Below are 13915 nucleotides of genomic sequence, written 5' to 3'. Positions count from 1 at the left end.
GGAAATGATCATGCAGGATCTGCCTTTGTGGTGTGGCTAGATTTTGTGGGTGACATTGTTCTTAAAATGTTCACTCATTTTCCTACACCTTAAAATGTTAGTCTTCCGTGTTCAGATCAGGTGTGGAGCCAGCCTCTAGTTCGTCTTTGAGAGAAGCATAGTCTCTCTGATCCCAGCTGCTAGCTTGTGGCAAAGCCACACTTGCTAGCATGTGCTTTGGCTCGCTACGTGGTTGAAAGGCACCAAGTGGCTAGCAGAGATGGAAGGTGTCCGCAGGTCAGAGCTGCATAGGAAGCCAGTCCCCTGCACTGGATCCCTTGGGAACCAAGCACTTGGGCTTAACTGTGGATGGAGACAGAAGAGCCCATGGGAACTCAGTCCTCACTCCTTGTTCATTGTCTCGCTAGCTGTGTGATGCTGGGCTCCCTAGCTTCTCTGAGTACAAATGGTGTGTAGTGAATGGGTTACAGTTATGTCCTGAGCTATAGAGGGCTTTCTTTTCCTCTCTGGTGATAAGAATGAAAGCCTTTTTCTTATGAATTGTACACCAATTTCCGCAGTTCACTGTGTGGATTCTGTTTGGCTCCCTGAGTCAGCTAGCTGAATTCAGTGACATGTTTACTCTTTGGGTGTGGGAGAGAAAGATGGAGTGTGGCCTCTACCATTAACACCTCCCTACTTGCTGGTCAAGGTTGTGGACAGTGCGAATCCTTGGGGCAGGCTGTCATGACTTATCTTAATCTTAGCACTAAGGGAAGCCCGTGTACTGAAAAAGTTGGAAAGTAAGCAGTTTATTTTATAATAGTTTTTATGTAAAATATTTTAATACAATTGGAGAAATAAACTTTAGTTCTCCAGATAATGAAGTTATGTATGTTGTTCTCACTCTGCAACTGAATGTAGTGTTTGTCTCTGTGCCTTTGGTGGAGGCGCTGATGTGCTTACTGGAGCTCCAAGGTGTCCAGAACAGGCTTAAGACATTTCTGTAGTCCCCTTGCTGCCTTCCTTTACTGTGTAGATCAAGTGACTGACACGCTTTTCTTTGGTCCCAGGAGAGTGGGGGCTCAGCAAGAACTGATTACCGAGCCATTCAACTAGTCAAGAAAAAAAAGCAGAAAGGAGCTGGGAGCGATGCAGGTGAGGCTGGGCGCTGCAGTGCTGGTGCCCAGGGGCTGCGTCTCTTGTGTCATGCTCAGGTCTAGGAGGCACTCGGAACAGGCATTCGCATGTTCTTGGTTTTATGCTCAGAATGTCCTTTTGTCAGCTCCAGCTCTGTGTGGGCTTAAGATAAACAGTAAGCAGATCGCCAGCCTATGTGAATATGCTTGGTTTACCAACAGCTCTGTGGCAGGTAGGGCTTCAACCCCAGGTGTAAGTGGCCCAGAAGGGCTCCAGGATAAATGAGGCGGCCATGTGTCTGTCAGAAGGGCGGCTGGTGGGAGGGGTCGCTGAGTGGCAAGCCAGCGTATTCATCTAGCATGGTGGCTCCAGGTTGGTGACAGATAGCCAGGGTCACAACTTAATAACAAAACAAGTGGGCTAAGTAAAGCCTGGTCATCTGTAGCCTTATATATACATACACCCATCCCTTCTGAAAATTAAATATGGGACACAGTCTTAAAGAAAACTGGAAAGCCATTTTGAAATATTGTTACGTCAATATATTATGTTTGATACATTCCATTCATCTCTTACATTTAAAATTTAATGGGTGTGTAGGATTGGGGTTTAATTTTATGTCTTGTTTCTATTCTTAGCGATATGATAGCTTATTATTTTAAATAACTCTAGGCCAGCCTCTCACACCTGTAATTCTAACATTCAGGAGTTAGAGACATGAGGATTACGAGCTTGAGGCCAAATTAGGCTATAAAGTGAGACTTTCTCAGGAAAAAAGAAAAAATGTTAAAGAAGACTACAATAACTATTTTTGTTAATGAGATTTCTCAAAGCAAATTCTTACAGTAACTGTTGTATGTGAGTGCTGTCATCCTGTAGTAGCTGTTGTGATCTTGAAGTAACTGTTGTATATGTGTTGTGATTTAGGAAAGGAGCCCTCTATAGTTTATCAAGTACCAGCATAGAACTTAGAGGTTTCAGTAGAAGAAAATGTGGCAGTCAAAGTAAGCAAAGTTCACGTAGAAACTAAATGCCTCTGTTGAACGTGATAGAAAATTATGAACTTGCAGAAAAGAATTTCGTAACATTCAGGTGCTCAGCATGTGTTCTGCTCACTGCATTATGTTGGTGTAGTGTCAACACAGATGGTAAGATTTTTTTTTTAATTACTGTTTTCATTCATGTTTAGGATTATCTTTAAAAAATAAGGACTTGTAGGGCCAGGAAGGTGGCTCAGTGGTAGAGTGCTTGCCTTGCATGCATGAGGCTCTGGGTTCGATTCCTCAGCACCACATAAGCAAAAAGAAAAAAGCCGGAAGCGGCGGTGTGGCTCAAGTGGTAGAGCACTAGCCTTGAGCTGAAGAGCTGAGGGCCAGCGCCCAGGCCCAGAGCTCAGGCCCCACGACCGGACCCAAAAAAAAAACCAAAAGGACATCTAAAAACCATAGTCATGTACTGTTGCCACTTTTACCTTTCATATTAAAATCTAGCAAATGTTCAGATTTTAGTTGTCTCAAATGCCATATATATATATATATATATATATTAATTTTTTGCCAATACCAGGGCTTGGACTCAGGGGCTTTACACTCATTGTCTTGCTTACTCCTGGCACACTACTATTTGTACCATGTCTCCAGCCAGGCTTTTTTTTTGTTGGCTAATTGGAGGTGGACTTTGAGGCCTTTTCTGCCCAGGCTGGCTCTGAGCTGTGATCCTCTAGATCTCAGCCTCCTAACTAGCTGGGATTACAGGCATGAACCACCATCACTCAGATCATGAAAAGAACTTTGATAAATCTGTTGGAGTCTCCTGCATCCCTTTCAGCTGTTGGGTTTGTTCTACAGCTGTCAGTCTCCTCTCTCGGGCTTGTCGCAAACAGCTGACTTAGTTTGGTGGGGAGGCTTTTGTTGATTGCCTCACTGTGACATACTTGAGTACGTTTCTCTATTGTGTGTGTGTGTGTCCTGCACATTGGTAGTTGCATCTTCATGCTTGGAGTGGGACAATAAAATCCCTTCTCAGTGATGCTGGGCACTCCCCAGAGGCCCTGTCCTATAGCGGTAGCAGTCGCTGTGATCTGCACTCAGCCTCACCAGTTGGGTTGTGCAGAGAAATGGTGCTCTAATTCTGCACTTCTCTGTTTATTATGTAAAGTACTCACAGAAAAAGCAACTTGTCAGTTCTTCCCCTTTGAGCTATAATTCATATCAGAAAGTGGGGATATTGGAGCCTTTTTTATTTTATTGTATTGCCAGTATTGGGGTTTAAACTCAGCCTTGTGCTTGCTCAGCTTGTTTGCTTGGCTGGTACTCTACTACTTGAGCCATGTCTCCAAATTGGTTTTTTGCTGGTTCTTTTGGGGATAGAGTCTTAAACTTGGTGATAGTCTCAAGCCTTGATCCTCCAGGTTTGAACTATCTGAGTAGCTAGGATTACAGGCATGAGCTCCTGGCATCCAGATGAGTCTTTTTTTAAATCAAGTATCAAGACTTGGTTTCTTAGCATCTTCCAGTGGTGATGCAAGTGTTGGAATTTACTCATTGCCCTAAGCATTTTACAGACTTTTTAAGAGAAGTAGAGTTGCGGCTCCTGGCTTCTTGTGTGAAGGCAATTAGAACGCTTGGCTTCGCCACCACAGACTTGAGAAGAACTGTGACCAATCCACATGGAGGCAAGGGTTCCTTTAACAGAGTCCGCAGGGCCAGCTGTGCTTTTCTTTTCTCCCGGCCTCTTATTTGCTGTGATTTAAGACTACAAGAAAACATGTTTCCATGAATGGCAGTACTCTGTTATCATGCCTCTGTGTTCCTAGCTGGGATGCCCGTGGCCCAGCCTAGCCTCCTGCCCGTGGTGCCGTCATACACCAAAGCTGAGAGCTTCCTTACCACAGCCCTGGAGCTAAGGAGGGGCTCGCCTTGCTCTAACCAGGCATGCGTATTGTCCTTGTCTGCCCTGGGCCCATCCTGCTCCTCACTCATGTCCTCTTGTCGGGGCTCGCTGGACTCCTCAAGCTCAGCCCTCCTTGCCTATTGTGATGCCTTTGAAGAGGCTGGCTCCATTGCTCTGTGGACCAGCTCTCTGTGTAGGTCTCTTGATGTGCTCTCGTGATCTGTTGGAGTTAGTGATACCACCGTGTTGACTTGCAGTCCTAGCAGAGGTGGTACCTGTGTGCTTCCTATGGTGGAAACGCTCTTCCCTTACAGTACGTGGCTATCCTGAGCCAGATCATCTGAGATAGTGTGCAAAGGGGGGCCCCCAAGCACACCCTTAGAATCAGTCATTCTCTAGCATCCACAGAGCTCACCAAAGCTGTTGTACTTGGCTTGCTGCAGTGAAGGGACACAGACTGAAGCCATCTTGGGAAAGGGCTTTGGGCCAGATCCTCCCAGCTCAAAGCTTCCCAGTGGTCCTCCCCTGGCCGTGCAAACAGTGTGCTGGTACACAGGACCGCCAGCTGGGAGACCTGTCTGCAGCGAGCTGTCCAGTGCTCAGCGGGATCGGTTGTGTGATGAGGGCTTTGCACTGTGCACTTCCTGTGCACTGTTGGCATTGGCTGTCTAGTGTGGCCCCAGGGAAACAAAGACATTCTTACGAGGCAGGTGTACCAAGGTCCTTTCAGTCACCTGCTCTTAGGGGTCAGTGGGACCCTGCACATACCCCATTTCTCTTTAAACTTCCTACTGAGATCTAATACAACAGTGGGTTTTATTGTGGTGTTACCATTGTGTTCTGATGACTTTGTCTTCCTCTCATTTTCAGGCACTTAATATTAATTAGAACTCTTCTTTATGAAGAGCTGGCTCTGCCTTCCCACTTATTATGCACTCTACTAGTGTCAGTATGAACTCAGAGGTATTCTTGTTACTCTTCAGGTTGTAATCAATACTCTATTAGCATTTATTTCGTAGTGTCCAGTGGCTTTTGTCTGTGTTCTTGTCTTGGCTTGCCTTTTTTCTTTTTTCTTTTTTTTTTTTTTTAATACTTTCTTCCTGGCACCCCCCAGCTCACCTTATATTTGTCCTGCCCAGATAGTATCAGCCACTTCTCCAGAGGACTCTGGTTACTTTCTTGGAGAATGGCATTCAGGTCAGGATATGAATCCTTAGATGTGCTTTGTGCCGCCCACCTCCTCTGCACAGTGCTGCCAGTGGTCGAGGCTGTGGTTACCCATACTAACCCACAAGCTGAGTCTGTTAATGCATTGCACTTAGTAAAATATATTCATCTAAGTGGGCTGAAATAAGACTGTTAGCAGCTTCTTATCAGTTTTGCTGCTAAATGTTGGCCCCAAATTTAGGGGGAAATTTTAGTTTTTTGGAGGTCCTTGAATTTCGAGATTGTGAATGGACTGCACAGTCAGTCGAGAATAGGAGTCGCACAGTGAAATTGCATTGTTAGTGGAATGCAGCCATCAACACAGGCAAGACTTCATTCCTGCATGTGTTCACCTGCGGTGCTGCTGTGGAGCTCCCATGGTAAGTGTAGGAATGAGAGGCTACTGGTTGCTGCATCTCACATAGAGCTCCACCCATCAGAACAACTCATCTTCATAAGAATGCCCGCGTTTATTCTTTAAATTGCCATCAAAAGGACTTCTAAAACAAAAAAATGATACCCACTTCAGAACTATAAATGGCTGTATTATACCATAATGCTCACCAAAAGGGACAGTTAGCAGCAAGACACACTGAAACAGAAACCTGAGGAAATGCATGTCACTGTGAACACAAATACATCTCATTCTCCTGCCAAGAGTCCAGGATGCGGTATGTCCCAAAGCAAAATCCCAAGTACATGCTGCTGTCCGGAAGAGCTGTGCCTTGTATGGAAATACCGGGGAAGAAATAATGGTAAAGCAGAACAAACCCTGGTTTACATTAACATGAAAAGTTGTGGAATTCAAGGAATTGGGACAGTGAAGATGCTCCCTGTTTGGGTTGTTCATGTGTAATCACAGCTGAGCTCTAGACCCAGGATTGTATGAATGCTCAACTGAAAACTTAGGATATCAGCATAAATAAAAACTGATAGAAATCTAGGAGAATTAGATGAATAACACCTTATAGTGACTCATTCATCTGATTGTTTTCAGATCAGATCCAGCAGAAAAAAATGAGGCTGTGGAGGATATTTGTTAATGGGATTAATGTTGATTTGATAGATCCTGTCACATGTCCATAGCATGTTCATGAAATTAGGAAATGGGGAAAACAACAAAGTTTCTCTGAGAACACAAGCTTGATGGTGCTGTGCTTTCCACATAGTGTTGTAAGGGGCAAAATGAAAATTACTTAAAAAGCAAAAGAAGCCAGGCATCGGTGGCTCACGCTTATAATCCTAGTTACTCAGGAGGCTGAGATCTAGGGATCCCAGTCAGCCTGGGCAGAGAAGGCCGTGAGACTCTTATCTTCAATTAACCACCAGAAAACTGGAAGTGGCACTGTGGCTCAAGTACCAGTGCTAGCCTTGAGCTGAAGAGCTGAGGGACAGCACCCAGGCCCAGAGTTCAGGCCCTATGACCCACCCCCCTCCAAAAAGAAAGCCCACTGAAAAATGGATAACAGAAAAAATACAAGCTATAGAAAAATTGGTGGCCATCTAGCTATAAATTTGAACTCTTGAGAAAGTAGCTTGCCCGCGTGCATTTTCTCCTTTGTAACCTGGTGTAAAAGCAGTGACTTAGGAGTTTTGTGGAGATGGATGGAGCTGACACAGGTGCATGTTGAGAGGCACCAAGGGCATAGCTGCTGACCGCTCCACATCGTGCAAACGCAGGGACGTGGCTGATGCTAGGGGCAAGTGCTACACACCCCTTGGAGTTCAGTAAGACAGGAAGCCAAGCACAATTAGCTATTGTTTCAAGATGGAAAAGAATAGGCCTCAAGAAGCCTTAGATTCAGACTTAGCTGTAACCACCTGTTCAGATTTCAAGGACTTGATGTAAGCCAAGCAGAACGTACCCTTAAGTAGGCACAGCCCCTGCTTTTCAATTCTGCCTGAGCAGTTTGACCCAGAGAAAAGAGAAAGCATAAGAACACTGCTGTCATATCATCCCAACTGTGTAATAAGCTTCAGTATTTGCAACAGAATATGTAAATTTCCAGAAAAACAAATCATGGTCATCCAAAGAGAGCATGAGCAGTGGGAAACATGGGTATGTCACGGGCTCACACGTGTTTCATGATGGTCGTTTTCACAGGATGTGTGCCGTGCGTGCTGGCCGAGGGTTGAAAGGAGAGCCGCAGACTGGCGGCTTCCAGGGACAGATGGAAATGTTTTAGGCTCTGTTAGTATACCCAGTACATGCTGGCCCAACTGGAGCTTGAGCTGGTAGGAAATCTGTGGACTGATTTATCACAGTCATAGGTCAGTAAAGAATTTTTTGTTTTGTTTTATTTTGGGGAGAAGGGGGCTGGTCATGGGGCCTGAACTCTGGGCCTGGGCGCTGTCCCTCAGCTCTTCAGCTCAAGGCTAGCACTCTACCACTTGAGCCACAGCACCACTTCCGGCTTTTTTCTTATGTGGTGCTGAGGAATCGAACCCAGGGCCTCATGCATACAAGGCAAGCGCTCTACCATTGAGCCACCTTCCCAGCCCAAGAATTTTGTTAGTAATAATTTTCTCAAGAGATTTTGTTTGATGTTATCAATTGATGGCCTTGACATCAATGAAGAAAATAGGATTCTTTAGCTCAACAGAATCGTACAGTGATGTCGGCTACCAAAGGCCTCCCGCCTGTGTCCTTGGGATTGTACAGGAATCACAGATGTATTACCCTGTGTGTCTTAGTCTCTTTGGAAGGTTCTTGCATTTGAAATAAACCGAGAAAAAGAACTAAAATAGATTGTAAGGAAGAAGCAAATGATGTGTAGCTGATTTGACTGTTGGTTAGAAACCCAGAAGAATCAGCTGGAGCGGACAGTCAGGAAGCACACGCAGTGGCAGCCCTCTGACAAGTCAGTGCAGTTTACAGCTGCTGCGAGTTACCAGCTCTGCATGGGGAATTTCACAGCCGGGCAGAACCTGAAAGAACAGGACACAGATTTTGAATGAGAGACAGGTGTCTCCCTTCCCTACAGTGCATCAAGAAGATGGCGAGAAGCACAGGCATCCTCTCACCTGCGGGCTGCTGGGGACCGGCAGAGGCTACTGGTAAACAGAGTGAGCCAAAGGATGGCTGAGGTGGAGCCGGCCAGGGCGGGGGTGTGAGAAGCTGCAATCTGAACTGGGCCGCATGGAAGTTGACAGCTGCAGGAGGTGAGGGAGCCGTCGGGGGCTGTCCCAGGAGACAACTTCCCTTCTATGTAAACCAATAAATAGTCCAGAAAGGGCTTGAGACCCTGAGAAGAGGAGCCAGGGCGGAGGGGCCCAGTTGCCAGAGTCGAGCAGCCACTGGAAGGGGGAAAATGACATTTTCAGATATGCATTTAATAGGCAGCATGGGAGCAAAGAAAGCAATCAGTGGTTTTCAAACAGAAATAAGAGTGTCCGTTCAGAGCGGCAACTTGCCAAGGGGAGAGGTTCTGGAACTGCCTCAAAGACAGCCAGTAGGGCTTATTGACTGGCATGGTTATGAGGAAGAAAAAGCCTGTCGAGGGCTCGCCACCTCTTCCTGAAGGACTGAAATCCAAGGCCACTCCACAGGAAGAACCATGGTTGGTAGCCAGGAACAGTGGCTCGTGACTGTGATCCTAGCTACTTGGAAGGCAGAGATTGGGAGGATCTAACTTCAAGACTGGCCTGGGCCCCTTCTCAACCCATAAAAAGCTGGATGCAGGGCTGGGACGGGCTCAGTGGTAGAGTGCTCACCTAGCACACATGAAGCTTGACTTCGATTCCTCAGTACCACATACACAGAAAAAGCTGGAAGTGGCACTGTGGCTCAAGTGATAGAGCGCCAGCCATGAGCAAAAGAAGCTCAGGGAAAATGCCCAGGCCCTGAGTTCAAGTCCCAGGACTGGCAAAAAAAAGCAGGGTGCCGTGTTCAAACCTTGGGTTCAAACCTTACTGCCCAAAAAAAGAAAAAACGGGCTGGAGGCTTAGCTCCGTTAAGACCTGTCTCGAGGTCCCCACAGCTCAGGTGTGGCAGGGTGCCCTATGTGCAGAGCCAGTGCCTGAGAGACAGACCCAGGATCAGCCTTGTCTGGAAGGGGTGGTGCACGCTGGCCTTCCGGTGAGGAATGGAGACTCCATACAGAATAATGAAGAAGAGTTCAAGGCTCTTGGGAGGCTATCATCGGAGCCAGTGTACACGCATGTGTGCACATGCGGGCACATGACGGCACATGATCTCACGATGGCCCTAGAAGGGAGATCCCGTGACCCAGCCCTTTGTGCACGCAGCCACTGGGGCCCAGGGTTTCGTTCCCAGCATCATATAGGCAGGCTGGCCAGGGAGTCTGCTGTTCCCCCTCACGCTGCGCGTGCCAGGGAACTACAGGGAGATGCCTTGTGAGCATGTCTGTGAGCCCCGATCTGCTCAAAAGCAACACCAGATCCAAATGCTGAAGAAGCCTCGTGGGTACATGAGGACGGGACACAGGACGGCTTGCAGGAATGGAGACCCAAGGCCTGCCTGCAAGGGGAAAGCGGCCTCATGGCATTGTTTTTTCCGGTCATGGGGCTTAAATTCTGGGCCTGAGCACTGTTCCTCAGCTCAAGGCTAGTGCTCTACCACTTGAGCCACAGCACTACTTCCAGTTTTCTGAGTGGTTTATTGGAGATAAGAGTCTCACAGACTTGTGTCTGGGCTGGCTTTGAACCATGATCCTCAGATCTCAGCCTCCTGAGTAGCTAGGATCACAGGCGTGAGCCACTGGCGCCCGCTCAAGCTGGCATTTTTAAAGGGTCATTTGGTGATGCTGCCAAGACCCCCCCCCAAAAAAAAGCACAATGTCCCATCCTAGTTATTTTTGAAATCTGACGTACAGAAATACCCAGGGAGCCACGTGAAGGTACCACGTGCCAGCCAGTGTTCTGTGCAGAACTGCTTGTGGTGAAATAGTTGTAACTCACGTTTTTCAATAAAGCCACACACTTTGTGTTTCTGGTAAGTCTACAAAAAGCTATTGATAGACACATTCATATGTATAGTTTCAAAAAAAGAGGAAGGGCATGTCTACGCATGGCGTGTGTGAGTGTGTGTGAGCATGTTATGGTCATTTCCACTACAATGTGTAATTAAAAGACTCCTCGAGGGACAGCGTGTGAGCTCTCCCAGCCTCTGGTGTCCTCACTTGGAAACAGACCTGTGTTCCCTTCCCAGGAGGCACTGGGAAGGAGCCAGAGCACACGTGCCCCTCCTGCCCGTGTGGTTTGGTAGCATGGGGGTGGCCTCTGCCCCTCAGCCCACCCCAGCACCAGCTTGCGGCAGAGGATGGGCTGCAAAGTGGACTCCAGCCATAAATTAGCATTCTAACGGTTATAATCCTTCTCTTTACACCAAGAACCGTGGACATGTGAGTCACGGGTTTCCTATCCTTCTTCCTGGGCCTGTCACGATGGGTGCGGAAGGTTCCACGCGGGTAGGGGCTGTCAGGAACTTACTCGCCACTTGGCTGAAGAGAAGTCCAGTAATACATGGTGTATAGAGGAGTCCAGCTAAGAAGGAAGTGGTGATGGTTTACCAGAGAGTGCTCTTCAAACGGAGGAGAGGAGACCCACAGGAAGCCCGGGAGGGGCTCAGACCCCTGATGCTGAGAACGGAGAAGGCAGAATCAAGATCATCACAAACTGAGAGGACAGTCCCAGGACAATGACAGCATCCTGACGAAGTAAAAGCCGAAGGGCTGCAGGGAGGTGCTGAGTGAGAAAATGCCTGCTAGCAGAAACAGTCCCCAGTACGGCAACAAAAATCCTAAACAAGTAATAAGAGGACCCGTGAATAGCTACTAACACGGTCTTACTGCTATATAAAATAGTATGTTTTAGATTGTTAGAATAATCGGGAAGAAGAAAATAAAAAAAAATAGGTCTTACAATAAGGACATTTTCAGATCACTAGTGACAGGCCTGCTGGGCGCGATAAGGTCCTGAATTAGGTCAGCTGAGGGAAACGCTTGCTGCTTCTCTGTTTACCCATTTTGTCTGGTTCCTTTAGAATCCCAGAGACGCTTGGGGTACTCAAGGTGGGCTGAGGAGTCGCTGAAGTGGCCTGGATGTGCCAGGTGGTGGCGAGGGGGAGAGGGCAACTTGAGGGGACAGACGGGTTGTGTCGGTTCACTCTCCTTGTGCAGTCCTTGCAGCTCCAGCACCCAGGCTAAACTACTGATGGCCTAGCTACACAGGAGGCTGAGATCTGAGGCAGACAAATCTAAGAGCTTCTTACCTCCAGCTAACAAGCAAAAGGCCAGAACTGGAGGTGTGGCTACAGCGGTAGGTTGCTAGCCTTGAGCAAAACAGCTACGTAAGAGCCTGAAAGGGAGAGTGGCAATGGCTCAAGTGGAAGAGCCTTGAGCTGAAGAGCTGAGGGACAGCGCCCAGGCCCAGAGCCCCAGCCCCATGACTGACACCCCCCCCCAATAAAAGGATGGTGGTGGGGTCTTTACAGCTAGGTGTGGTGGCTAACTACTCAAGAGGCTGAATCTGAAGATCACAGTTCAAAACCAGCCTGGGCAGGAAAGGCCTTGAGACTTCAATAAACACCTCAGAAACCCGGAAGTGGCGCTGTGGCTCAAATGGTAGAGCGCTAGCCTTGAGCTGAAGAGCTGAGGGACAGCGCCCAGGCCCAGAGTTCAGGCCCCATAACCCTCAAAAAAAAAAAAAAAAAAAAGCCTGAGGCCCTGACTTCAAGCCCCAGTTACCAGCACTAAAAAAACAAGACTAAAGAAACCCCTGATTTGTTAAGGGTTTGCCAGTCACGCCATTTCCAATATGAACATATTCTTTGTGAATGAGTCCAGTTGAGTGTCATCGTTATTTTGATAACTGGAGCTTGCCACATAAAGAGCTGTGAAAGTAAGGTCCGACATTCTTTACCCATGAGTGTCCTGGGTCAGGTCTCCTGTCCCTGGGAGCTGGGGAGAAGCCCCTCGGTCCCGTGCCCTATTCTGAGCTTCCCCAAGCAGCCCCATAGACTGTGGTGTGGAGGGGAGGGATAATGAAGCCCTTTGAGCCCCCTGGGCTACTGCACATCCCTCCCAGAGGACCGTGTGCACTGTGCCCACCATGGCTGCCCACGTGTGGCGGACACCTGCCGTCACTGGGTGTGGGTGAGGGGTGAAGTCCCCCTCTTAGGGTCCTTGACACCTCGGTCACATAGTGAGAATGCCTGGACAAGTTGTAATGGCAAGAAAACCTGGCAGGGCTTTATTGAATGAGTGAGCAAGCAGACAGACAAGCCAAAGGCAGGGAGGGGCACGCTCTAACTGCGGGTGCTCCCAGAGGGAGACACACCCTGGGCACTTGACGTCCATATCTTGATAGGATAAAGGCAAGGTCTGACATTGTCACGGTGATAAGTGTCTGCTCCTGATGCTCCTGGTGTCGCGTTTCACTGCTACCACCTGGGCTCCGGGCTCTGAGACAGCTCACCGTGTGGGCATGCCTTTCAGGAAAGCATGCATTCCGCCGTGTGTTGGAAACCTGGTGTTTCTCCTTGAAGGGAGCATGACTGCCACAGGTGTATCTCCTTGGCGGCAAGCACGTGTGCCAGGCAGAGCCTTTCTCCCGAGCGTTTGCTTCTCCAGGACACGTGTCTTTTTCTGATGTTGTTTCTCCAACACATTAATTGCTTGGGGCCAGCAGGCAAGGTCAGATGGAGAGAGCTGCTCTTGCTCCTTTTTTTCCCCTTGTGTTAACACCACAGCTTATGAAGCAGTCCAAGGGTTAAAACAAAGATCATTGTTTATTTTTGTCAGCCGGGGGTCTTGAACTCGGCTTGAGTGCTGTCCCTGCACCCTTCAGCTCCAGGTGAGAGCTCTACCACTTGAGCCACAGCACCACTTCCAGGTTTCTAGGATTAATTGGAGATAAGAGTCTCAAGGACTTTACTGCCCAGGCTGGCTTTGAACCGTAGTAGTGGGATTGTCATTGATTTTGAGCACTTAATTAACTTCACGATTGACTGGCCTCCATGCCAAACATCTTTAGCGAAAGAGTACAGCCTGCCACCTCTTGTTTCATAGGTGACTTAGGACAGGACCTACACATGTGCCATTGAATTGTTACAAAATCAGCAGAGAGATGACTCAAGTTTTCTTGAGTTGTTTCCGTTGTTGTTGTTGTTGTTGTTTTGGTGCTGGAAATTGGAATGGTGTCTTAGCATTGTTGTTGCTAAGTTCATGTTCTGCTACTGCACTGTGCCTGCAGCCCTTACCTTACTCCAAAGCCAAGCATCATTTAAACCTTGTCTGCTTTTGTGTGTGTCTACCAGTCCTGGGGATTGAACAGGGTTCGGGCCCTGTTTTTGAGCTTTTTTTGCTCAAGACTAGCACTGTATCTCTTGAGCCATAGCTCCACTTCCAGCTTTTTGGTAGCTCACTGGAGATAAAAGTCTCATGAACTTTCCTGCCCAGGCTGGCTTCGAATGGTGATCTTCAGATCTCAGCTTCCTGAGTAACTAGCACCACAGGCAGGAGTCACCAGTGCCCAGCCTTGTCTGCTTTTTTTTTTAAGTAATACAAAACTGCCACGAGTGACTGGTTACAATCCTTGCTGCTTAGGAGGCTGAAATCTAAGGAGAATAGTTTGAAATCAGCCCAGATAGAAAAGTCTATGAGAGTCTTATGTCCAGTTAGCCCACAAAATGCCAAAAGTGAAGTTGTGGTTCAAGTGGTAGAGCACTAGTCTGAGC

The 13915-nt window shown here is 47.8% G+C and overlaps 1 protein-coding gene across 1 annotated transcript in view; it reads left to right on the top strand.

Moving 5' to 3' along the window:
* Nucleotides 1-13915, top strand: part of Zxdc (ZXD family zinc finger C) — a 33566-nt gene that overhangs the window by 14283 nt on the left and 5368 nt on the right. Inside the window, exon 7 of the mRNA XM_042679797.1 lies at nucleotides 1053-1137. Within this exon, the coding sequence (XP_042535731.1) occupies nucleotides 1053-1137 (85 nt within the window). The remainder of the gene's footprint in view (nucleotides 1-1052; nucleotides 1138-13915) is intronic.

Source organism: Dipodomys spectabilis, unplaced genomic scaffold (assembly GCF_019054845.1).
Source record: "Dipodomys spectabilis isolate Male_0828 unplaced genomic scaffold, ASM1905484v1 ptg000054l, whole genome shotgun sequence".
Classification (NCBI taxonomy): Eukaryota; Metazoa; Chordata; class Mammalia; order Rodentia; family Heteromyidae; genus Dipodomys; species Dipodomys spectabilis.
The sequence above is the reverse complement of the archived record's forward strand: the minus strand, read 5'-3'. Positions and strand labels throughout refer to the sequence as shown.